General features: G+C 41.8%; 1 protein-coding gene across 3 annotated transcripts in view; it reads left to right on the top strand.

Annotated features, from left to right (window-relative positions):
- The window catches only part of CLTRN (collectrin, amino acid transport regulator), a 45695-nt gene extending 18816 nt beyond the window's left edge, over nucleotides 1-26879 (top strand). Inside the window, exons 4-6 of one of the 3 annotated variants that reach the window (XM_027963579.3) lie at nucleotides 10058-10171; nucleotides 14662-14856; nucleotides 21793-26879. In XM_027963579.3, coding sequence (XP_027819380.1) covers nucleotides 10058-10171; nucleotides 14662-14856; nucleotides 21793-21820 — 337 coding nt within the window. In that variant the 3' untranslated portion in view covers nucleotides 21821-26879. The remainder of the gene's footprint in view (nucleotides 1-10057; nucleotides 10172-14661; nucleotides 14857-21792) is intronic. The other 2 variants (XM_027963578.3, XM_042242289.1) reach the window with 2 other exon arrangements.

Here is a 26879-nt window from a genome sequence, read left to right as displayed (position 1 = left end):
CACAGTCCCTGAGTGTCCACATGGACGGCTCTTTGGGAATACAGACTTGGCCTCAGGCCCCAGGCCAGGAGAAATCTTGTGTTGCTGATGGACAGGGTGCTTGATAGGCTCCCAGGGGATGTCAGCTGATAAAATTGAAAATGGTGTTCAAAGCTTAGTCTATGAAATTCTCCTGTGGGTAACAATTAGAACCTCTCCTGACAAAGACTGTCGACAAGCAACATGGAATTCAGAAGTCCTGTTCTCCCCACAATCCTGGGTCAATTCTCAGATGGAGCATGGAGCCTGTGGGCAGATTCTGGCAACTTGGGAGTTTTGGCTTCCATGTTGGATTTAATCTTTTGTTAGGCTCACACTATGAACTTGATCTTCAAGAGTCTTTTTTAAAAATAAATTTATGTATTTTTAAATTGAAGGATAATTGCTTTACAGAACTTAGTTGTTTTCTGTCAAACCTCAACGTGAATCAGGCATAAGTATACACATGCCACCTCCCACTGGAACCTCCCTCCATCCTCCTCCCCACCCCACCCATCTAGGTTGATACTGAGCTCCTGTCTGAGTTCGTAATTCCCCCGAGTCATACAGCAAATTCCCATTGGCTACCTATTGTACTGGCTTAAAGCTGGCTTAAAACTGAACATTCAAAAAACTAAGATCATGGCATCCAGTCCCATCCCTCCATGCCAAATAGATGGAGAAACAATGGAAACAGTGACAGACTTTATTTTCTTGGGCTCCAGAATCACTGGAGATGGTGACTGCAGCCATGAAATTAAAAGACGTTTGTTCCTTGGAAGAAAAGCTATGACCAACCAAGACAGAATAGTAAAAAGCAGAGACATTACTTTGCCAACAAAGTCCATCTAGTCAAAGCTATGGTTTTTCCAGTAGTCATGTACGGATGTGAGAGTTGGACTGTGAAGAAAGCTGAGCGCCGAAGAATTGATGCTTTTGAACTGTGGTGTTGGAGAAGACTCTTGAGAGTCCCTTGGACTGCAAGGAAATCAAACCAATCAGTCCTGAATATTCATTGGAAGGACTGATGCTGAAGCTGAAGCTCCAATACTTTGGCCACCTGATGTGAAGAGCTGACTCATTGGAAAAGACCCTGATGCTGGGAAAGATTGAAGGCAGGAGGAGAAGGGGAGAACAGAGGACGAGAGATAGTTGGATGGCATCACTGACTCGATGGACTGAGTTTGAGGAAGCTCCGGGAGCTGGTGATGGACAGGGAAGCCTGACAGGCTGTGGTCCATGGGGTATCATAGAGTCAGACAGGACCGAGCGAGTGAAGTGAACTGAATTGACCTATTTTACATATGGTAATATAAGTTTCCATGTTATTCTCTGCATACATCTCACCCTCTCCAAGAGTCTTAATAGCACTAAATGCCCTTGCAGTTGAGGTCTTCTCCCAACCCCCGCTAACCATAGTGGCCAGTCATTGTTAGCTCTTAGTGAGCATCTGTGAGTGAATGAAGCATGCTTAACATCTGGCTCTTAACCCAGGGGCCCATCTCCTGGGCTACAGTGGACATAAGAAGACGGTGTCTGACCCCCCGTTTCTCCCTCTCGTTGCACTCCACTGCCCTGGGCAGATACTCCCCCGGGGAACGTAGTGGGGATGGTCACGGTAGAAGGAGCTCTCCCTGCCTGTGTTTTAGCTCGTGTTGGACTTCAGTGTCTTACCCCTGTGGGAACCAAGACAGTGGTTAATTTCTCAAAGGATCTTCCAAACCAGGAGGCAACCCCAGCCCACTGGGGCGTCTCCATCTTCACGTGCAGCCTCTGCTTTGCAGCTGCCTCCAGAAGCAGGGGTGTGCTTTCCCCTGGCCCTTTCTCCACAACGTTGCTACTCTAGCAAGTAGGCTTACTCCATCCCAGGTCAACTGCTTCAGTCAGAAGAAAATGGAAACACATCTCTGCAATTCTGTCTATTTCTGCAGTTGTAATTTGTAGAGCACAAGCTTACTGGTGTGTTTGCTTAAAACCTTAGGCTTACTTGTTTTGACCAAACCATCGTGGAGGAGGGATACTTACATGTTCTTCTATTGAGGAAGACCCAAGCAGCTAAAACTAATCACCTTTTTGCTGATATCAATTTTGGAGAAATGATGCTTCTTAAGACATAGAATGGGAGATATCCTAATATTTGTTTTTTAAATTTAAATTTATTTATTTTAATTGGAGACTAATTACTTTACAATGTTGTATTGGTTCTGCCACACATCAACATGAATCTGCCACGGGCGCACACATGTTCCCCATCCTGAACCCCCTCCCACCTCCCTCCTCATACTCTCCCTCCGGGTCATCCCAGTGCACCAGCCCCATGCATCCTGTTTTGAACCTGGACTGGCAATTAGTTTCTTATATGATATTATACATGTTTCCATGACATTCCCCCAAATCATCCCACCCTCTCCCTCTCCCACAGAGTCCAAAAGACTGTTCTATACATCTGTGTCTCCTTTGCTATCTCGCATACAGGGTTATGGTTACCGTCTTTCTAAATTCCATATATATGCGTTAGCATACTGTATTGGTGTTTTTCTTTCTGGCTTACTTCACTCTGTATAATAGGCTCCAGTTTCATCCACCTCATTAGAACTGATTCAAATGTATTCTTTTTAATGGCTGAGTAATACTCCATTGTGTATATGTACTACTGCTTTCTTATCCATTCATCTGCTGATGGACATCTAGGTTGCTTCCATGTCCTGGCTGTTATAAACAGTGCTGGGATGAACATTGGGGTACACGTGTCTCTTTCACTTCTGGTTTCCTCGGTGTGTATGCCCAGCAGTGGGATTGCTGGGTCATATGGCAGTTCTGTTTCCAGTTTTTAAGGAATCTCCACACTGTTCTCCATAGTGGCTGTACTAGTTTGCATTCCCACCAACAGTGTAAGAGGGTTCCCTTTTCTTCACACCCTCTCCAGCGTTTATTGCTTGTAGACTTCTGGATAGCAGCCATTCTGACTGGCGTGAAATGGTACCTCATTGTGGTTTTGATTTGCATTTCTCTGATAATGAGTGATGTTGAGCATCTTTTCATGTGTTTGTTAGCCATCTGAATGTCTTCTTTGGAGAAATGTCTATTTAGTTCTTTGGCCCATTTTTTGATTGGGTGGTTTATTTTTCTGGAATTGAGCTGCATGAGCTGCTTGTATATTTTTGAGATTAATTATTTGTCAGTTGCTTCTTTGCTATTATTTTCTCCCATTATGTAGTCTGTCTTTTCACCTTGCTTATAGTTTCCTTTGTTGTGCAGAAGGTTTTAAGTTTAGTTAGGTCCCATTTGTTTATTTTTGCTTTTATTTCCAATATTCTGGGAGGTGGGTCATAGAGGATCCTGCTGTGATTTGTGTCAGAGAGTGTTTTGCCTATGTTTTCCTCTAGGAGTTTTATAGTTTCTGGTCTTACATTTAGATCTTTAATCCATTTTGAGTTTATTTTTGTGTATGGTGTTAGAAAGTGTTCTAGTTTTACTCTTTTACAAGAGGTTGACGAGTTTTCCCAGCACCACTTGTTAAAGAGATTGTCTTTTCTCCATTGTATATTCTTGGCTCCTTTGTCAAATATTTGGTCCATTTGAGTATGTAAAAGAACTACTGTTAAAAAATTTTGTGTAATTATTACGGCCAATCTCCTATGGATGAACTGAATATCTTTCGGTTGAATTCAGCTTAGTTTCAAAGTACATTTGTATCGGTTATGTGGTTATCAATGAAGCCAGTAAGAACTGTTACTTTTCCATTGCCGCCTTTTATGCTTAGAGATCAGTTTACGATGCTCAGGTAACTTTAAAAATCACTGGTTTGCTCCTGTATTTTTATGAATATGTGTAAATTTTTCCTCTGTTTCTCTGAATATGTGTATGTGTTTGTGTAAATTTGACAAAGATATCTCTATCTATCTATCTATATATATATACTTAGAAAGAGTTGAAAAATAATACCGAAGTCCTGTGTACCAGGGGCCCTCCACCTGGGGGGACTTCATCCTTCCATTGCTCCCAAGGATATGTGGAAATGTCTCGAGCATTTTGGTTTTCACAGTTCGATATGCTACTGGCAAGAGTTATTTAGCTTAAAATGTTAACAGTACTGAGGATGAGAAAGAAACTCTGCTCTAGACCTGTTTCCTAATGGGTTAAATCACCATGACAGATATATGAAAATTAAGAAATTAACATGAATTCAATAGTATTAAACTATGGAATTTTTAAATTTCCCTTTTTAAAAACCTGTGTCCTTTTTTTTCTGTTCCGAGAGCACCCCTTTTTAGTCGGATCCATTCTAGGACACCATCTGCAACTTGCTTTGTTTTTCATGACCTTGGCACTTGAGAAGCAATTTCTTAGTGTCTCTCACCTGCATATGGTACACACTACATCCAGAAAGCACCTCCAGGTGACATATGAAAATGCAGTATGTCCTGGGGGTATGCCAATTTGGAGGTGCCCTGGCACTGAGCCGGTGGAGAGGAGAGATAACCAACGCGGTGCTGAGCTCAGGAGAGCCTCACATCAGGAGGAATTTTCCCCTCAAAATGCCAACGACACCCTCACTGATGCACAAAGGTCCCACCCAGTCCCTTTCTAGTAGGTGATGCAGAGTGAAATGCCTTGTCTCAAGTCTAGCAAAGGGCAGGTAGTAAACTTCAAAATAAAAGCTTGATTTATTGAGTTTCAGCCCAAGACATTTGCTGTGTAACAGTAACTGTCACCATTGAAAATGTTGGCTTTAACAAGTATAGAAACAATTTTAATGATCCGGAAATCTTTATCTCTAAGTAGATAAGAGCTTTTCCTTGTATTTGTTGAGGTGCTGTGTAACAGCCTGAGTTGCGTCTGGTGGAAACTCTGAGTGAAGAATTGGAATGCATGGGAAGGGAAAGTGGAGTTTCCTGGTGATGGGGACAGAGGCAGCGTTCGTGGCCCCAGGGGGTGGATGGAGTCGTGTGCATCCCTTCTCCTGCCTCCTCGCCTACCAGTGTGCACATTTATTTATGTGCTTACCTTCTGTCTCTGCCCTCTTAGAAAACACACTCAATGGGAGGGAGAAGGGACTTTGCTCTTTATAGCTATCTTCCAACTCTCTGAAGGGGAATAGTTTGAAATTCATGTTTGAACAGATTTAAAGATGCTTCAGATGGAACAATCCAAGCAAAGTGTCCAATTGACCCCTTGCTTGGTTCTGGCCTTCTCTATTATGCCAGCTTGTTACTTTGTTTTTACTTAATGGATAGGAATGGCTGTGCCACCCATAATATGCCACTCCCACCTTTTTCATTGGACAGGATATTTTTGAGTTGTTTAAAAAAAAATGTAACTCTAGCTCAGTAGTTTTCAACTAGGGGTCATTTCTGTCCTTCAGGGAATGTTTGGCAATGTCTGGAGACATGTTTGATTGTTATTACTGGAGGATGTCCTGCTGATACCTAGGCCATAGAGGCCTTTGCTGCTCAACGTCCTGCAACCCACAGGGCGTGCACAGCACAAAATTATGTGGCCCAAACCCAGCCGTGGAGGAACCCCTGGGCTCTTTCCTGCCTTAAATCTGTGGAATAGTCGTCCCTTGGTAGCAATACCATATTGACTTTATCCCTTCCTCTTTATTGGACGTTTAGGTTCTTTCAGTTCTCTCCGCTGACTAAGGGGGCTGGCAGGAACCACCTCACCATCTGTGTGTGTCTGTGGGGGGAATGTGAGTGGGTGGAAGAGTGTTTCTGGTGGCCCCACTGTGTTCAAGGAAAAACTTCCAAATGCTGCTTCAGAAGGGCTGGACCCATTGATGCCCACAGCACTGCTTGAGATTCCAATTCTCTGCATCCTGCCCAGCATTTGGTATTAGTCACCTTTTTGAGTTTGCCAACCTGCAGATGATAAATGAGTAGCTCCTTTTTAAAAATTGCATTGTCTGATTGTTATGTGCTCTGTGCTTAGTCATGTCCGACTCTTTGCCACTGCATGGACTGTCACCCGCCAGGCTCCTCTGTCCATGGGGATTCTCAGGCAAGAAATCTAGACTGGGTTGCCATGTCTTCCTCCAGGGGATCTTCCCGACCCAGGGATTGAACCGGGGTCCCCTGTTAATAAGGCTCAATACATGAGTCATTAGCACCCCAAGCATTCTAAAATTGGGGGATATGTCATTGTCAAGCACACACCATTTCATTTTGTTCAGCTCTGTGTCTTTGAAAATGGCATGTGTTGGGAGACCAGGCTTGACAGTTCCTGCCAGCAGAGGTCACTGTCCCTCAGTGATTCTCCACCAGTGTCATTTTGCACCGACCCCCCTCTCCTCCTCCCCCGGCAACATCTGGCAGTGACTGGAGACAGGTGTGATTTTCAAAGGAGGTTATGTGCTGTCACCTAGAGGAGAGGTACCAGAGAGTGAGTGAAAGTCGCTCAGTAGTGTCCAACTCCTCGCGACCGCATGGACTGTAGCCTGCCAGGCTCCTCTGTCCATGAAATTCTCCAGGCCAGAATACTGGAGTGGGTAGCTGTTCCTTTCTCCAGCGGATCTTTTGAACTCAGGAATTGAACCCAGGTCTCCCACATTGCAGGCAGATTCTTTACCAACTGAGCCACCAGGAATACCCAGAGGGGAGAAACCAGGGTTTCTGCTAAAACCCTGTGATGCCGAGGTCTGCACCCCACAGAGAATTGTCTGGCCCAACAGAGCCAAGGTGGAGAAAACATACTGTGGATAAAATCCTAATATTTGAATCTTTGAAAGGAAGACAATGACAATCCTCATAGTAATAATGAAACTTTTTATTATTATGTAAAAGAAGAACAACCTTTAAGCTTTATAAAGGTTATAGAGGGAAAAGCTCACCTTCCTGAGAAGGGTCTTCTTGGGGGAAAAGGCAGGAAGGAGTGAAGGCTTGGGAATTAGCGGTGCCCCCTCAGTGTGGGCTCTGCAGCGTGGCGGGGTGGCTCAGGGGCTGGGCTGGTGTGCTGGCTGGGGTGGAGGGAGGTGGCTTGGCTGTATATGTGACTCAGGCAGGGGTAGAGCAGGGCTCAGCTGGGTAAAAAGAACTGTGGGTGGGAGTTTCATGGGGAGGTGGTGTCCGGTCCCTGACTCTCTGGACAGAGGGGGACATCAGGCTGCAGGAGGCCCAGGACAGAGTGCTGGTCTGCTCTCATCTCTGCAGGGAGGCTCTGTGACTCTGCCCTGGAGGTTGGGGGTGGCAGATGGGGGGAGTAGGGGGTGGGGGGTGCTGGCCTTGGAGCAGGGTGGGCTGCAGGCAGGAAAGGCTCAGGCAGGGCCAGAAATCTGCTTCTCAGATGCTGTTGAACCCGCAGCAGAAGCTGCTTCTCAGAGGCCCTGGCTTGGGCACAAAGGCAGGGACCACTCCGTTCCTACACACGGGCTGGAAGGCCGACAGCCTGGGCTCCGGGCTCTGCCTCGGTCTCATGGTCTCAGAACAGTCAAACAAGTGAGGCTCGTCAAAGCTCCTTTCTTCTTTCTGGCATCGAGTGAGGGTTCTCAGTCCGGTCTCATTGGCACAGACGTCCGGTTGCTCCAGGCGGGGCAGGCACGTGTAGACGCTGCCCGTGCGCTCAGGGAGGGTGATCTGGACAGTCACCAGGCTCCGTCTGCTGCGGCGGTGGCGGCGGTTCTGCGGGCGAGTCTTCCTGGAAGTCTTGCGATGGCGGGAAAAGCGCAGCCCCTTGAAGTGGTGGAGGAGCAGCCAGCTGGGAAAGGGCCTCCAGGCCTGGTACACCAAGGCCCTGCAGGTTGGACTACGGTACAAGGTGGGCGAGTTGCCCTGGAGCCGGCTGCTGCGGCCCCGGGGCGCACGGCGGACCAACAGGACTTGGCCTGGGCCCCGGCCCAGCGGGAGGCGAGAGGGCCCTGGGAACCCAGGCTGCGCGGCCTTGTCTGTGCCCAGCCACCAGCCCAGGTACCTGCTCAAGAAGCTGCCCATGCTGGCCGGCCGTGGGGTCGGATCTTCAAGCTGCTTTGTCTTCTAGGAGTCCGAGGTCAGCAGACGTGAAGCGCAAGAGGCTCAGGCAACCGTTGGCGTCGGGCTACAGGCTGGCGTGTGTGGCGCTGGCACCTCAGGGTCCTCTGGGCTCGGGGTTCTGCCCACACTAGAATTGTGCCCCCGGACGCAGGACCTCAGTGGCTGCCCCTGCCCTCTGAGCAGAGTGGTTCCTCCAAGCTACCGCTGCAGGCTCTGGATCTTGGCTCTGGGCAGATCAGCCTAGGAGTGCCTGAAATCTTTGTGCTTTATATTTGAAGGGACAAAAATGAAACAGTGTACAAGTTTTTGTATTCTTGTCTTTTGAAGTAAAACAGTGACTGAAAAGATAATGATTGGGCAATGTGAAAATACAGAAACAAAGAATAGCTTTTGGGCTAGGGAACTAGTAGCAGTTTAGACTGTAATTCGGCTACATAGCAGAATCATTTGACTCCAAGTTCCTGAAAGATACAGATAAAGGCCTGAAACACATTCCTAAGTTGTTTTCACAGGAAGCTGACCCCCCCACCCCTTAGGGCTTCCTGGGTGTCTCAGTGGTATAAAAAAAAATATCTGCCTGCCAATGTAGGAGATGTGGGAAACCCAGGTTCCATCCCTGCATTAGGAAGGTCCCCTGCAGAAGGGAATGGCAAACCACTCCAGCATTCTTGCCTGGGAAATCCCATGGACAGAGGAGCATGATGGACTGCAGTCCATGGGATCCCGGAATCAGACATGACTGAATGACTGACCTGGCAAGAGCACAACTCCCTCCAGTTGAAGAAAACTGCTGACCACAAGAACGCAGATCCTAGACTGGTTGAAATTGAAAACTAATGATGCTTGAAACTTCACCTTGATGCGACCAATCCAAGAATTGTTCACGAGGTGATCATACCCTGCTCCTTGAAAACTATAAAACTCCTCACTACTCTGTTCAGAGTGGGTCACACAATCCTTAGGGCATTAGCCCACTGTGGCCCCCTTTGCCTGGGAAAGCAGTAAAAGCTACTCTTGTATACTTCACCCAAAACTCTCTCTGTGTTTCTGTTCGGCACTATTGAACAGAGACCAGGTTTAGGCAACAAAGACATAATCTGTACCAGGTCTTGAAAACTACAGAAAATTGACAGAAGGGCATTCTCTTTCAGTATGTAAAAATGAACACAGTGCACTTGAATGCTCCTTTAAGGGAAAGGAGTGAATTTCCTTGTATCCACAGAGGCTGTGTTTCTTCTAGAATGGTTGCTAATGTCACTTTTGGAAATTTTATTTTTAAGGACTGGAGAAAGTCATTCAGGATTCATTTCTTAACCCAGACAATATTGGTTTAGTGTGCACTCTCCTGTAATTTTCTACCTTCATACATTTCATCCATTCATATATAGATTGTCTCTAATCTAAAGAACAATGCCCTTTCTTTCTTGTGAAAGAAGAAATGATCCAGGTATACAGGGTAGAGTGAGGCACATTTCCAGTTTACACTTGGAAGCTGATACCTACAAAAACAGTGTTCAAAGCCTGCTTGCAAAGATTAGAGCACTTCAGTCCAGAGATCTGTTACTGGGCTGACCCCAATACTGAAGTGAGAGAGGGGCAGAGACAGAGGCCAAGAGAGGCAGCAAGTAGTGGATCAGCAGATTTGTCTGGTTCTGAGAGGTGGAAGGCTGAATGAGGAGGACACTAGAAAGATCTTGATGAGGAAACAGAAAAGACTTCAGTATTAGGGAGGCCAGGCCAAGTGTTGAGGAAATGGATGCTGTCACCTAACAGGTGGTGGAGGTTGCAATTCCTGCCGCCTTCCACTGAGTCATTCCTTTTGGTTTTTGGGTTTGTTTTACTCTTGGTTAAATTTCTTATTTAAGAATGATCCCCAAGCCTATGATTTTGAAATAAAGGAAATTTCCTATATTATTTTATTGTTAATTGAGACATGTCTTCATAATAGTAGAAATGAGTTAATTCATACCTTAGATACCTCTTAAGGTACTTGTAACACTGAAGTGGAATTACAATGCAATTTGTTATTTTTTGCTTATAATGTGTTTTTATTTTCTTCTCATCATCTGCAGGATTTCCCATGTCCTGCTTTGCAATGTAACACAGCGGGTGTCGTTCTGGTTTGTAGTTACTGATCCTTCAAGAAATCACACCCTTCCTGCTGTTGAGGTACAGTCAGCCATCAGGTAATCACTGCTAAGTATGCCTTCTCCTGGTAAATCAACTTGTTGATTAATTCAGCTGTTTTCATAGATTTTGAAGACTTCTCTCTCCGCTTCACAATGATTTGTTGATTAAGATGTCAGTGATTTTGCTGTGGTGGGCCAGAGGCCACCAGCATGGAGTGGGCAGAGGTTCGGGATGCTAGTTATCATCCTCCAGTGCCCAGGACAGCACTTCCCAGCAAAGAACTGTTCAACCCCCAGTGTCAGTCGTGCTGTGGTTGAGAAGCTCTGCGTTAACATTAGCTAAGGTGGTTTCGTTCTGTCTTCCTTTGGCAAGAACACCCTGAAAGGCGCTATTGTGTGATGGTTCATCACATGCATTCTTGAGCCTGAATGCTCAGGTTTTGAATCGTCGTCGTTTTGCCTCTTGGTAGCTATTAGAATACAGACAAGTTACTTCCCCCCTTTTTGCTTTCCTCTTATCATCTATAAAACAGAAAGAATTATGGTACTCTCCTCTGGGAGTTGTTGAGTAGATTAAATGCAAAGCATTTCGAGGGGCAAGTCATACCTTTGACTTTTATTTAGAAGTCAAGAAAAATATTCACATTTCTTGGGTTTCTAAGGACTTACCTTCTTGAGTTAATGTACAGTCCTTACCTTTAAAGCATACTTTTTGGGGTAAGAAAAAGGTAAAATCTTGACTCTTATATAAATGAAAAATAAATGCTATCAAAGAATTTGGGCTTTCCCGGTGGCTCAGGTGGTAAAGAATCCACCTGCAATGTGGGAGACCTGGGTTCGATCCCTGGGTTGGGAAGATCCCTTGAAGAAGGCAGTGGCTACCCATTCCAGTATTTTGGCCTGGAGAATTCCATGGACTGTATATCCGTGATGTCACAAAGAGTCGACACCACCGAGTGACTTTCACTTTCACTTTCATCAAAGATTTTATTATCTTATAAGTTAATGAGGAAACTAGTAAGATATTAAAACCATTTTAATGGAGACTTCAAGGCAGCATGCAAATATAGGAATTGAAGATTTGTGGTGTTTATTTACTAAAAGAGCCGCCAGTCTATCCATTGGCAGTGCTCCACCAGACACAATTCACCTGATTTTCTGTGGACAAGTATCATTTATATTATATTAGTTTTCTCAACTTACAAATCTGAAAAATAACTCAAAGACAGTAAAAGGTGGAAATTGTTCAGAAGGGTAGACTGGCCAGACACTCAGTCATATTTTTCACCCATTTGAAGTTTTACCCATTTTTTTTCTGACAGTTCCCCTCCTCCTCTCCTTGGGATCAGAATAAACTTTCAGAAGTGAAATATATTCCTTTCTGCACGGAAGGAGAGGATGCAGTTTTTATTTCAATTAGTGTGCAATTTATGTGTGTCGGAACTTCAAATCCCACACATGATTGGTGTTGAAGATACACATTTCTTGGGTTTCTAAGGATTTACCTTCTTGAATTAATGTACAGTCCTTACCTTTAAAACATGCTTTCTGGGAAAAAAACATAAAATCTTCACTCTCATATAAATGAAAAATAAATACTGTCAAAGACTTTGGGCTTCCCTTGTGGCTCAGCTAGAGAATGAATTCCCAATATAATCTCTATCCTGAGAAAGAAAGATTGAAACAAAGTTCACCCTCCTTACAAAGGGATTTACAGGTTATTGAAATGCACATTTTTCTCATTATATCTAGTGAAAGAACTCATTTGCTCTTTGTAAAATGTTACCATTTAAGGCAATATGTGTATAATGGAATGCCAAATGTTTTTGTGCCAACAATCATCTGTTTCCCTTGCTGAAGTGAAGGCATTGCGGCTCTGTACCAGTGGGAAATGGTTTAAGAAGAAGGTTTGAATTAAATTGTTTCTGCACTTTTGCCACTAAGAATACTGCTGAGAGCCACTACTTAGGAAGTAAAATTAGGAATACTGTATTTTGTGAGAAAGGGGATTTTATTCAAGCCCTGTAATCAGGGAGGACTACAAGGAAAATGGCACTGTGCTTAAACCAGGCTTCAGTTATTGTGGGGGGAGGAGTGAGTGCTTAGGCTGAAGGTGGAGGATGGAGATGAATATGTTCCCAACAAAATGTCTGTTTCAAAGGCCCCAGTAGGAAGGGCTGTTTGGTGGATGATGGCCAGTAGAATGGGAATTGATGTCAGGGTATGGATAGGGCTCATGAGGAGTGTATGAAATTAAAGGAAACAATACCAGGAGGGCAGGACAGAGTGAAAAGAAAGGACATGGTACCTGGAAGCAGCTAATAGGAATTTCAAGGCTGAAGAATCTATGTCATCAGGCAAAATGATACTAGTTTGACCCAGTGCTTGCTTAGTATTTTCTGGTTCACGTGGCATATTCTGATGCATCTTTGGCTTTTAGTATCAACACCAGTCATTTCTGAGTAGTTATTATTATCCCTGCTTTATAAATGAGAAAATTGAGGCTCAGGGAGGTAAACTGATTTTCCCAGGTCACCTTGTGAGAAAAATAGAGTGACGACTTGAACACAGGCACGCTGCCTTCGCATCCAGTGATTTGTTTTTCCCCTGCTCTACTAGAGTATCCACACCTATGGAATTAGGTGGGGGATGAAAGATCAGTTCCAAGATGTCTGCTTTTGGTCTGTTTTGAGGACCTGGCCTTATTCAATGCCAATTTTGAATAGAAAGTATCCATGGTGATTGACGCCTATTGGGGGTTTCAGTGGTAAATGGAGATACAGTGTATATTGAACTGGAACTTCTGATCAGCCTGACTGCTAAGCAACAAAGTAGACAGAATGGGAACACAGAGCAACTTTTCATTTTACTGTTATCTGTTGGTAGGGGGCTCATCATTTTGTGAAAAGTTTTGTATTATCGAAATTAGGTTACAAAAAAAGAAACCATTCCATCATTTGATAAAAATTGCACTGAGATTGTCCTGTGCTGCAGATTACCTGTCTAGGATTCTCCTTCATGTGAGTAATCTTGCCTCCCTGTAGACTTTCGTTTACTAAGGGTGGTCTTTCCTGACACCCTGGTACTGGTCTGCAGAGATTCTGAAGCTATTACTCTCAGGTTCAAGATGTGCACTGTCCAGTACAGAACTCAGCAGCCACAAGTGGCTCCCAAGACCTCAAAATGTCTCTAATCCAAGATTAGATATGCTCTGTCAAGTACACACTGAATTTCAAGGACTGTGCCCAGAATAAAATGTGAACCAACTTACTCTTGATTATACATTGAAATCATACTTTCTTGGATATATTGGGCAAATATATATTATATTAAAGTCAGTTTTGCCTATTACTATATTTTTAATGCAGCTCCTAGAAAATTTGACATCACCTAAGTTTCACATATTCTGATTTTCAGTTCTGCTCTAGAGGTTGCTGAAATCAGCTCGTTTAGTGTAAATTCAAAAAAGACCATACAGTGTCTCCAAGAAATTGACCTAATTTGCAAATTCCAGCTAGAAATTTAGTTATAGTGAAATAAGTTTTTGCTACCAACCCCTCCCTGACTGCTACCACCACCCAAAATGCAGATTTCCCCCAGGGAACGTAATACATTTGCCTTCGTGTTTTTCTAAACTTTTGCTCCTAAAGCACCATTTACTTTAGTCATATGGAACTACTTGCAGTTGACGAAACAAATCATACTCTATACCGGGTCTCCAGTTCCTGTGCTGACTACAGGTCTGAAGTGAGTTCTTTGGGGCTGAAGTATTCCTACTTGTCCCTCAAAGCACAGCTCAAAACTTGTCTTCCTAGGAAACCAGCACTGACTTCTTACTATGATGACACCTCTGCTGTATTCCCTCAGTGCCTATTTTTACCTCTTTCATAGAACTTTTTGTACTGCACTATGATTGTGGAGGGACTGGTGGGCTGTTGTTCTAGGCTGTAAGCTACTTGTTTTTTTTTTTTTTTTTTTTTTTTTTTACCATTTGTATCTGTAGCACCTAGCAGAGGATCTGGTACTTAGTACGTTTTCAGCAATTGTTTGTTGAATTGAATGGAAAAAAAGAAAAACGATCAAATTGATGGATTAGCAGCTCCTCCTGGCTTCATGTTTTCTTTCTGCTCCTGATTTCCTTTATTCTTATGTTTATCATCCACTTTTTACATATTAGTTTGTGTTTTCAGGCTGTTGGTATTTATGTCAGCCACCTAAATAGAGTTCCCTCATTTTAAGCTAGATGCTACCTCTCAGGAAATAAAATGTGGTGGGCAGAGCTCAAAACTCAGGACTTCGCATGACTTCTAGAACATTCATGACAATGGAGGGCAGGGGTGCATAGACAAGCACCTCTCTGGCAGCCAGCACCACCACTTAGAGCAGAAAACCACAGCATGGTTGCCCTCATCAGACTGTTCGACCTGAAGTCTTCTGCTGGGGAGATGCTCTGTTTATAGAGGGGGTGGTAATCCCGGGGACACAGGGCTCTACCTTTGGTTTCTAATGTTTCTTCTCTCTTGTTTTTAATCATCCTTGTATTTTAGGATGAATAGAAACCGGATCAACAATGCCTTCTTTTTGAATGACCAGACTCTGGAATTTTTAAGAATTCCTTCCACTCTTGCACCACCTACTGACCCATCTGTGCCCATCTGGATTATTATATTTGGTGTGATATTCTGCATCGTCCTTGTGGCAACCATGCTATTGATTTTATCGGGAATCCAGCAACATAGAAGGTAAGATATTTATAAAGGGAGACATTGAAAGAGCATTTTCCTGTTTCCTCATGACTTGGAAAAATAAGGAGAGGATTTTCCCCTACCTGAAGTGAATCCCTTATATTATAAACTGAAAAAATGGGCAGTTTTCAAAATATCACTTACGCTTTTGTTTTTGGACACTTTTTGGAGTCCAGAGTCCCTTACTTGACTATGACTACTTCTATCACCATCTTTCTTTCTTTTCTACACCATGTGAATGTTTCTTATCTAGAGTTGTTTTTAACGTCTGGGTTATGATTTTTTACACTGGATATACACAGCTTGCAGGCTTCTCGGATAGGCAGAGTTAAACTTTGGTTTTCACCCCCCTCCATACTAGTTCCACCGTTGTTTTCCTACCCTCCCTGGCCTGCCTCTTCAGTACCTATAGCCACCATCTTGTACCAGATACTTTGTGATGTCTTTACATTCCCTCCCTTTCGACGCTCTTCCCTCGAGTCATGTGATTTCATGTAGACCCATGTTCTTCACAGTGGCCTTTGAATCATCTCCCTGTATCAGAATCACCTGGAACACTTGTTGAACACGTAGGTTCCTTTGCTCTACACAGAGCCACTAAAGTTCATTCTCTGAAGGAGATGCATTCTTTTAATGGAAACAGTTGATGTACAATTGAAAGAGATATGTTTTAATGAATATGCAGGTAATTCACTTTTTTGAGGGCTTCCAATTTAACTACTTACATTTCGATTACCACTCATGGAGTTCATTTAGCTGAATTCTGGGGCACATGCAAGCTTTGGTCACTAATTTATTGATATTACTTCCAGAGAGAATTTCAGACTGGTGAAAGAGTTACTAAGGTAGGGAGGAAACAAAGCTTTCACAATGCAAGGAGAAAATAATCTTGTGTACAAGCACCTCTGATTCAGAGGGTAAGTGGAGAGAGTCCTCAGCTCTACTTTGATGCTCCTAAACCTTCCCTTCTGACACCAAGGAAGGGGAATTCTGTGAAGTGGGCATCACAGGCACACACATTGGTTTTCAAAAGCGTTGGTGCCCACATGGGACATGCAGGTTGTGTTTGGCCAAGTTTGTGTTCAAGTAAATGTTTCTGCTGAGATTTTCCGCTTTCCATATGGTTCATGCTGGTTATTAGCAGAAGGTAATCATTTTGAATTTGTGGCTTTGCAATTTTTTTTCACAAATGATCAGTGAAATGCTATGGAATGAATGTGATCTATGTCTAGTCCCTGAATTAAACTTAGGATTAAGATCAAGTTGTAATTGGTTGATTTTCCTGCTCTTGGCATGACATGCAATGCTGAGAGACTTATCCAAATTATTAATTAGTTTTCTTTTGCTTTCTAGAATATTAGAAAAATTCTGTTCTGATATTTGCATGCCTGTGTTTAATAGCTTTAAGTTTTATATTAATCCGGAAATGCTAGGATTCCGTGCTTTCTAGCAGTTGTAACCTTCATGAATTCACTTCATCCCCTTGTTTCCCAATTTCCTCACTAGTATGCTATGGTGTAGCTGGTGGAAGAATGGGCTTTGGAGTTGGACTGCTTGGATTCAAATTGTTTATTGGCTGGACTCTGCTCTGGGATGTAATGCATTAACTGTATGGCTATCAGGAAGCACAGGCAATGAGTCAGGGAAGCCAAGCTGAGGAAGACATGGTTTGTGGTGCTGGAGTCAAGTTGGTTAAATGTTTCTTTACTATCTGTGCGTAGATAACTTTGCTCGAGGGACAGTGAGGTGTGTTAGAAAGAATTAATTTGTTGGAATGAAACGTTAATAGAGTAGCATTCTCGAACGAGCGCCTGGCACACAGCAAGTAAGTGTTAGCTCTCAGTGTTATTTCATTATCCTGCTGTTGCTGGTCTTTCAGTTCATTTGTACTGGGATCAGCTATCTTCCTTCTGAGCAAACTCTCCAGTAAGATAATAATTGGGCGTGTAGCATCATAATCTGTTGCTTGGGAGAAGTGAGCCTGTTGCTACAAGCTTGCCTTCACAAACTTAGTTCATGTTCAAACCAGGGAAACAGATGGACAAATCTCCTGTGTCAACCTGGAGAGCATCAATAATCAGCAAATAGAGACAGGACAGTCATGATAACCTTCTGAAGAAGAATTGATTTGTTAGGTTTTCCACTTGATATGGGAAAATTTTGCTGGGTTTCTCTTGGGAAAAGTATTGCTTCAAAAGTGGGGAGAGGGTGCAGTTTGAAGTGGGAGGAGCTCTGATCTTTGTGATGAAAGTTTTGTCTGTTTGTTGAAAAGATAGACGTTGCCCTCAAAAGCCTTTAGTGTTGAGGAAGACACAGATTTGTTCAAGAATGCAATCGACAGGCTAGATGGTAATGAACACAGTTTGTGTGACAGAACACCTTAAACCTAGAAGATCAGGAGGGGCCACAGGGTCATCTGAATCACCCTTCTACTTCTACAGAGAAGAGTGCCAGTGTCATCTAAGACCTGTACGTCTTTTAAGTTACCTGTGGGGAAACTCTCCGGTGAAGCTTTAACTCTTCTGTTGGCCGTGTCAATAACAGCATTCCACTGATGGTTCAGAACCTCTGGGTGGAAAGTGTGCAGTCACTGTGGCCCAAATTAGGTGAACTCAAATACTAGCTATACCTGTTAGCTGAGCAAGGTTTGTTGCATCATCAAATTTCTCCATCTGTATGAGGGAGGTAATGTCTCACAGGGCTTCCGTGAAGATTGGGTGAGAGAAATGTGTATAAAGTATAATAGGTACTAAATAAATAGTAATTATGATCCAAGATGAGCTTAACCCATTTCTGTGATTAAAGAATGCTGGAAAAGATCACTTTTCCATCCAGATATTGCCACAGTAGTGCAGAAGCTTCTCCAGTTCATTGGCCTATTGCTTGAGATTTTTTTAGTTAACAAACACCTATTTTAAAAAGCCGGAGGTCTTATTAGGTCAGCTGTTTACTGTAGTAGTGGTGAACTGGCTAATCAGCCTTCTCTCTAAAAAAGACAATACCCTGATTCATAGCATTGGCTGATTTCCTATCCAGTCTGAAATTTCTGAATATTTAACAGTCTCCTCTTGCAAGCCTGAGCCAGCAGGTTTCAGCATGTCATCACAACTGCTGCCTCTTCGGGAAGTAAATTTGAGGAGATTGCTTCCTTTCTCCATTACCATCTAGTTGAGAATTGCGTTTTGTGAAATAAGAGGTTTGTGGAAGGAAGAATTAGAAAAGCGATTTGTTTCTTTTAGAGAACGATTAGGAAGTGGGTAGGTGGAAAGGCAACTAAGACAAACTGCATATACTTGACAGTGACATCTGTACTAGATCTGTGTCTAGCCCCAGGCTGGAAGTGGGTATTTTAGCTCTTTGGTCAGCTTTGATAATGGTGATGATGATGGTGATGACAGTGATGGTGGATGATGGTGGTGATAGTGATGGCTTTAATGGTGGGAATGATGTGATAATGGTAATGATGATGAAGCTGATGATGTGATGTGTGTTTTAGTTGAAAACCACTGGATCGATACTCTTGGTTTTGGGTCCCAGTCTTAGGCCCTAGCATTTATTGGCTGAGTGCCTTGATGCAGTTACATACAGAAACTGAGGATAGTATTTTCTTAAATAGTTATGCTGTTGGGAAGACAAAATTAGAGAATACACATAAGTGCTTTAGACACTGGGGAATGCTATATCAATGTAAAGAAGCATCACCATCAATAAGCAGTTACAGAGTGCTAATTCTATGCAACCTGGCATTATGGGCTATAAAAGGAAAGTCACAGACACAGCACTCTTGTATGTATATAGTAGAAGTGATTCATGAATCTTTTATATAAATGGACTGTTGTAATGTTGTTATCTTAGAAAGGGACCTTAAACAATGATCTGTATCCATTTCTCAGATGCTGCGAGGCCCAGGGAGGTAAAAATATCTTATTCCATTCCTTTATTGACCATGCATTCTGTGACAGGAACTCTAGAATGTATTGTGGAAGAGATGTACAGAGATAACATGGGTGGCCCTTGCCTATAAGGAGATGATAATCTTGTACTTGTAACAAAGCCAGGTCGAGGACTCAGGACATTGAACACTGGCTAATGGTCACAGTTGACTAGAGTCGCTAGTAAATTCATTTGATTTCCTTCTGGTTTTATTTCTCTTCCCATCAGGTCAATAGTAAAGAAAAGTGCATTTGGGTTTGTATGAATTTTTTCACGTAAGAGACTGGGGTTCAGCCAACGTTTTCACATATTGAAACTTCATGTTCTTATAAAGTCTCAGTGAAATGAGTGAACTGTCTTGAAAATAGAAATATAAATGAACTGAGAAATGTTAGAGCTGATAATTGTTTTACTTTGCTAATCTTAAATGTACACATTCCATAGGAATGAAATATGTGTTTTGAGCTAAGTGTGGGAAGATGAAGTAAGTTCCAGGTCCACGCCTTTCACCAGTCCGTTCTGAAAGACAAGTTGCTCTCCATGTTTGAGTCTTAGTTCTTTCTTTCAAAAACAGATGATAATAAAATCTACATAGTATTACAGTAGGAATTAGATAAGATGATGTATACAAAGCAGTCTTCAGTGTAATAGACACTAATTCTTATTGTTTTTGCTATCACATGGCAGAGAAAAAGAGACCTGCCTACACACATATTGTTAGAATGTAACAATTCTAGTATTTAAACCAGGTGTCCTTGGTGCCAAAGCCCACCAGTCTCACTGTGCTGCAGCGCGCACTAAAATTGTTCCAGCAATGCTGCAGTTTCCCCAGGGCTCGTCTACACTGATTAGACGACAGTTGCGATTCCCCAATCATTAACTCTGGCCCGTTTTGAAATCATATTTGTGTATCCTTTTTTGTTTATCTAGCTGTTCTTGAGCCTTGGCTTTTCAACCTTATCTTGTTTGAAGGGAGACAGAAATACTCTTTCTGGTTTTAGCTGCCACTAGTTTATCTTGAGCAAACTCAACACCACTTCGCCACGTGGGCCACCCAATACAAGCAGACCTCCTTTTCTTATGCTTCACTTTATTGCATGTTTTTTTTACAAGTTGAAGTTTTATGGCAGCCTGCATCAAGCAAGTCTATCAGCAATATTTTTCCAATAGCATTTGTTCACTTTGTGTCTCTGTCACATTTGATAATTCTTGCAATGTGTCAGTCATTTTCATTATTTTTTTATTTGTTATGGTGATCTGTGATCAGTGATCTTTGATGTTACTGTTGGAATTTAGGGTGTGAACTCCATAGACCATGCCCATATAAGATGGCAAACTTAATGGTGAATATTGTGTGTTCTGACTGCTCCACCGACCAGCTTTTACAATCTCTCTCCCTCTCCTCAGGCCTTTCTATTTCCTGAGACAAGAATATTGAAATCAGGCTAATAACCCTACAGTGGCTTCTAAGTGTTCAAGTGAAAGAGTCATGTATCTCACTTTAAATCAAAAGCTAGAAATGATTGAGCTTAGTGAGGAAAGCATGTTGAAAGCTGAGACAGGCTGAAAGCTAGGCCTCTTACACCAATCAGTTAGCCAAGTTGTGAATGTGAGGGAAAAGTTCTTGAAGGAAATAAAAAGTACTAATTCAGTGAATACAGAAATGATAAGAAAGTGAAACAGCTTTATTGCTGATGTGGAGAATGTTTCAGTGGTCTGGATAGGTGTAACAGAAACAGAAAATCACCATATAATAATAATTGATTCTGCAGAGGCTTCTCAATGGATACTATCACTGAGTAGAAGTTGATTAGAGAATAGGATACTCACAGGATCTCAGGATACTCTCAGGTCTCTCCTATGAGCAATGTACTGATTATACAGAGATATTTGTATTTTGTAAATGGAGAAGTTTGGTGAATATCACCAACAATGACACAAAATGACAAGTGCGTCCAGATATGATGCACTGAGAAGATACATTTTTAAAGAACAAAATTCTGTGTTGTCTGTTCCTGCCCAGCTCCATCACCATTTTTTTTAACCCGAATCTCTCAGGAGGAACTAGTCAGACACAAATTAAAAGACATTTTGTAAAAACAGTTGAACTGAATTCAGCACAAAATAGACACTCCACCAATATGCTTAGAAATGGATGGACAGACATGAGTGTCTGGCTGGCGAGAGAGACAGATAAATGGATATATCAATGGATGCAGATCAATGACTGGCTGGCTGGATAATAAACTAATAGATGGATGGATGTGTGGGTGGATGGATAGATGATTAGAGAGTAACTGGGTGATAAACAATTGGATGGATGGATGGATGGATGCTCTACGCAAAGTTACTCAGACAGTAACTCAAGGCAGATTTTGAATAGGATCTACCAGAAGAAAGAGAAAAAAGAGGGAAAGAAGGAAAAGAGGAAGGGAGGAGGGAAATACACACATGTGATATTTCTTGTATTTCTTGAAGAGTTATTTTTTCAAATGGATGGAGGAAAATACTCATTTTCATACCTTACGAACTACAAGTGGTATAGATTTTTGCCAGGCTTCACTGATAGTTTTTTTTTTTAATTTAAATTTATTTATTTTAATTGGAGGCTAATTACTTTACAATATTGTATTGGTTTTGCCATACATCAACATGAATCCACCACGGGTGTACACGTGTTCCCCATTCTGAACCCCCCTCCCACCTCCCTCTCCGTATCATCCCTCTGGGTCATCTCAGTGCACCAGCCCCAAGTATCCAGTATCATGCATCAAACCTGGACTGGTTTATTAATTTCAAATAGGTGGAGTTCATAACATTCAAGTAGCATTCCAACACCATAGATCTCACTGTAATCACTTGAAACTATTTTGCCATTGTACATGCTACCGTCAAAGGTCAAAATGTGCCATTACAGCCCCAATGCTGGGAATGAAACTTGGCGGGTTGTAGTCCCAGAGACCCAGGTAAGGACAGGCTGCTGTGTTTTTACTTCCTCAGGGTGAAGATACTCCACTGTCCATTCTAAGCATCAGCAATCAACAATCAGTCTACTTTGGGTGGACGTACGATTTCCTGTGATGAGAAGGTCCTCCAGCCAGGTGAAATCACCTACCAGAGGACTAGAATTCTTTGGCCCCTCCTCCTGTAGACATGGATATCCTATCACTCTCCACGTTGTCCAAAAAGCAAAGGCAACTGACATTCTATAACCATCGAGCACATCATGTCCATTCATAGTACCCAACACTCATTCGATACCTATGTTTTGAGTGCCTGTTATGCACTGGAAGAGACACGGTTCTTGTCCTAAAGTGAACAGAAAGTGCTCAATAAAAAAGAAAAACGCCAAAGTTCACTCATTCTTCCCTCCCTTTTTATAGATTTTAAAAAACAAAAGTGATGGTTCAGTAGGAATGATACCCTAGGGACAAATTTATATTTATAAATTATCATAAAAAATGCCTATGCTGTGCTGTGCTTAGTCACTCAGTCATGTCCAGTTCTTTGCCCATAGACTGTGGCCTGCCAGGCTCCACTGTCCATGGGGATTCTCCAGGCAAGAATACTGGAGGGGATTGCCATGCTCTCCTGCAGGAGATCTTCCCAAACCAGGAATTGAACCCAGGTCTCCCGCATTGCAGGCGGATTCTTTACCATCTGAGCCACCAGGAAAGCCCTAGGTCATGTAATTTCTCCCTAAATCGCTCTTCATCAGGCTTGGAGTAAGTAATACTTCTTCACAACAATAAATAGGTTTTTAACATTCAAGTTTTACCTTGAAATTTGTGTATGTAAGTATGAAACACATATTACAAAAATCTTAATGGATAGAGCATTCCAAAATAAGTGGCAATGCAATCAGTGGTAGTCTTAGAAGTAATGACTGCTAGTGTTCATTTGCCAGTTTCTTCAATTAAAAAATGTTTTTTATGGAATTAGAAGAAAAATTGCAGAGGGCAGGACACTTGTAGATCATGGCAAGAAACTTGCCCTCTCTCAGTCACAAAGGGAAAATGATCCACCAGGCATCAAAAGGAATGGGAAAGAACAAAAAAGGAAGAAGTAGATGAATGAGAACAAGTTTCTCTTCTTTAGAAGAAGGATTTCTTCATCAAAAGGATTCTGAGCGAAATAGCCTTGGAAATGTATCAAAATGAGAGCTGTGTTCATGGCAAATTATGCACATATTATTCTTTTGTGACTTTAGATCCAGTTGTTCAGAGTCTCAACATTGTAGCCTTCACAAACTGCAGAGTCAGTAACTTGCTGGCTGATGGACATGATAAGAAGCTCAAAGGTTATCTAACAGTAATACAGCCCTTTGTCACATTTCGCAGTATGTCCTGTAATAAACTGATTCACTGCCTGTGCATTGCTCTAAGTATAATAAAACTTATCTTCCTGGATCATTCCTATTTGATGTTCTGCTAAAAACATGAATTCTTTTTCCTGAAAAATAAAATTGAGTGTTAGTGACTTCTGCTCTTCCTGCATCATCAGGTAGTTCAGGAAGAGGATTTAAATATAAAGCAACCTGTGAGTAAAACACCTGAAAGTAGGTCTTAGGGGCCTTCCAGTGGCTATTTGTCATAAATCCAGACAGAAAATGGGCAAAAGAAGTAACGAAAAAAGTACAGGCATACCTCAGAGATGTAGCAGGCTTTATTAGACTGCAATCAAGTGATCCACATGACATTTTTGGTTTCCCAGGGCATTTAAAAGCTATGTTTACATTATACTGTAAACTATGAACTGTGCAATAGCAGAATGTCTTAAAAAATCACTGTACATACCTTAATTTAAAAATATTTTGGAGATAAAAAATGCTAACCATCATCCGAGCCTTCAGCAAATTACAACCTTTCTATTAGAGAAGGGTCTTGCCTTAATGTCGATGGCTGCTGACTGAACAGAGTGGTAGTTGCTGAAGGCTGGGTAATTTCTAAAAATAACACAGCAAAGTTTTCCACATTGATTGACTCTTCTTTCATGATGCATTTGTCTATAACATGCAATGCTGTTTGCTACAATTTTACCCACAATAGAACTGCTTTCAAAATTGGAGCTAATCCTTTGAAACCCTGTTGCTGCGTTATCAGAGTTTATGCAATATTTTAAATCCCTGGTTGATTTTTCATCATCTTCACAGCAATTTCACTAAGAGTAGATTCCATCTCAAGAAACCACATTTTTGGCTCATCCATAAAAAGCACGTTCTTATTCTGTTAAAGTTTTGTCACAGGATTGCAACAATTCAGTCACATTCTCAGGCTCCACTTTTAATTCTAGTTCTCTCACTTCTTCTACCACATCTGCAGCTGCTTCCTCCGCTTAAGCCTTGAACCCCTCCAAGTTATCCCTGACAGTTGGAATCAACTTCTTCCAAATTCCTGTGAATGTTGATATTTGGACTTCTTCCCATGAATCATAAATGTTCTAAATGGAATCTAGAATGGTGACTCCTTCCCAGAAGGTTTGGACTGACTATGCCCAGATCCACCAGAGCAAACACTATGGCAGCTCTAGCCTGATGAAGTGTATTTCCCAAATAATATGACTTGAAAGTCTAAATTACTCCTTGAACCATGGACTGCAGAATGGGTGCTATGTTAACAGCCATAAGAACAACATTAATCTTGTTATATATCTCCATCAGAGCTCTTGGGTGACCAGATGCATTGTCAATGGGCAGTAATATTTTGAAAGGAATCTTTTCCTGAGCAGTAGGCCTCAAGAGTGGGCTTAAAAATATCCAGTGAACCATGTTGTAAAAAGATGGACTGTTAGCCAGGCTTTGTTCTAAGGGCCTTGGAATTTTCAGAATAATAAATGAGCATTGGCTTCAACTTTGAGTCACCAGCTAATTAGCCACTAACAAGAAAATCAGTCTGTGCTCTGAAACTCTGAAGGCAGGGACTGAGTTCTCTCTAGCTATGGAAGTCCTGGGTGGCATGTTCTTCCAATAAAAGGCTGTTGGATCTACACTGAAAATCTGTTGTTTAGTGTAGCCACCATCATTAATTATAGTTGTCATTATTTTGTAAACAAGAGCTCTCTCGTTCTCTCGTTTCTCTGCCTGCCTTCTCCATGTTCTTTAAAGCACTTTGAAAATGAACTATCATGTAGGACTGATAGACCTTGATCATCACTGGGGCATCTTCGTCACTTCCTCACCCACTGGAGACTCAACTGAGGTTCCAAGGGACTTTCATAGTGGTGGGAGTCCATTCTGTCACCACAGCAATGTCCACCATCCCAGCCACGTGATCCACTCAGGTCTGCCTCTTTGGAGTTTCCACAGATTTCTGGGACAAGAGAAGCTTTAACAGGTCTGGAAGCCTCATGCCTAACATCGTGCCTCCATGGTGCCCCAACAACCTATGATAATCCTCAGAGAAGCTCTTCTACCCTCTGGTTGCCTAGACGTACTCATGTCTCTCTTCTCCACCTTCCTCTGTGATATCAAGCACAATTGGCTCAGTGTCATGGCCTTCACAAAAGACAGGAAGAATCTTTGAATTCAAGGCTATATTTTTCCACACCCCAGGGAAATATTAAGGGACTGGTTACCACTTGGGTTGAGATACCAGGGTTTTCAAAGGGTCTGAGAATGAGTGACTTAAAAATTTATCCTGTTAAATTGAATCTTTTGAAATAACCTGGGATTATAGCTATGAATTGTAATGTAATTAGTAAAATGTGTTCTGAGTTCCAAAAACCTGACTTACAAATGAATGCAACTATTTTGTAATGAGTAGAGGCAAGGAATGATAACTGCAGTTTATAATGATTACATCCTTCTACAAAGTAATGTGAGTTTGCTTCTTGATATTTCATTTCAATCTGATTATACATTTTCCTCGCATTCCTTCATGCAATTTGTGTGTGTGAATGTACATATGAATATATGTATATATACAAACATACTCATTTGTATAAATATATATATTCTTTCGTATATATATAATTCATGCAGACTTCTGATCTTGATACCATCTTTTCACCTCATCAACTTTTTATGATCCTTGAAATCTATTTGAAAATACACAGTGTCACCCATTTTTCCAATCATTGTAAGGTTCCTCTTCCCTTTCCTGATCTCCATGTTGGAACAGAAGACCATGCTTTCTCTTCCTACATCTAGATCCCAATCATTCTTTTTATGTGCATTTAGGAAGCACAAAGGACCATCTGAAATGGAAGACACTGAAGATAAGTGTGAAAACGTGATCACGATTGAAAATGGCATCCCCTGTGATCCCCTGGACATGAAAGGAGGTCACATTAATGATGCTTTTGTGACAGAAGATGAGCGGCTCACCCCTCTCTGAAGGGCTACTGTTTTACCCTCCCCCCGAAACTCAACACTTGTGTCTGTGCAACTGCTGAACATCACAGTTTATCGAGGCAAGACTATATATTTTGTTTTCATCATTCTTCTTTTGTAAGAATTTTGAATGTGCATGAAATGAAAAGGCAATGAATTGTACCCATGAAGACCATTGGAATCATAAGCTGCTGACTATTCAAAATATTCTAGAATAATTCCCTGACAACACAGTATATAAGTGTAGTCATGTGGCATTTGCAGTTATTGATTTTAAAAATATATTAGTATTTAAGCATTTCTAGTCATAAGGTCAGGCCAGCATATCACACTTTTGAAGATCTAAGAAAAAAATATTTTTCCAGTGGAGAATGCCTATAATATGGTGTCTAAATCATTGAAAGTAGATCCTTTTAAATGTCATATCACTCTGTATATGACTAGATAAGGAAAAATAACAATTACTGTAAACTAGATGGATAAAAATGGGAGTGTTGAAATATAAGGTGGAACTTGATCCTGTTATCATATCAACAGTTGCTTATATTTTTTCTATCAGTCTCTAATAGGGCAGCTCTGCAGTTTGTAAAAGTACAGTCTATGCTAACTTAATAAAGTACTAATCATCTCTTTTTGATTAACTGACTGATTGTGGTCTGCAATTTGTTTTCACACTGTGGAACACAGTAAGTTTAATTTTTATGTTATGTTTAATCTACTCACCAGTCCTAGAAATAAATTACTTTTGTTGTGTGTA

The sequence above is a fragment of the Ovis aries genome, chromosome X, assembly GCF_016772045.2.
Source record: "Ovis aries strain OAR_USU_Benz2616 breed Rambouillet chromosome X, ARS-UI_Ramb_v3.0, whole genome shotgun sequence".
Taxonomy (NCBI): domain Eukaryota; kingdom Metazoa; phylum Chordata; class Mammalia; order Artiodactyla; family Bovidae; genus Ovis; species Ovis aries.
This window is presented reverse-complemented; position numbering and strand designations above follow the sequence as displayed.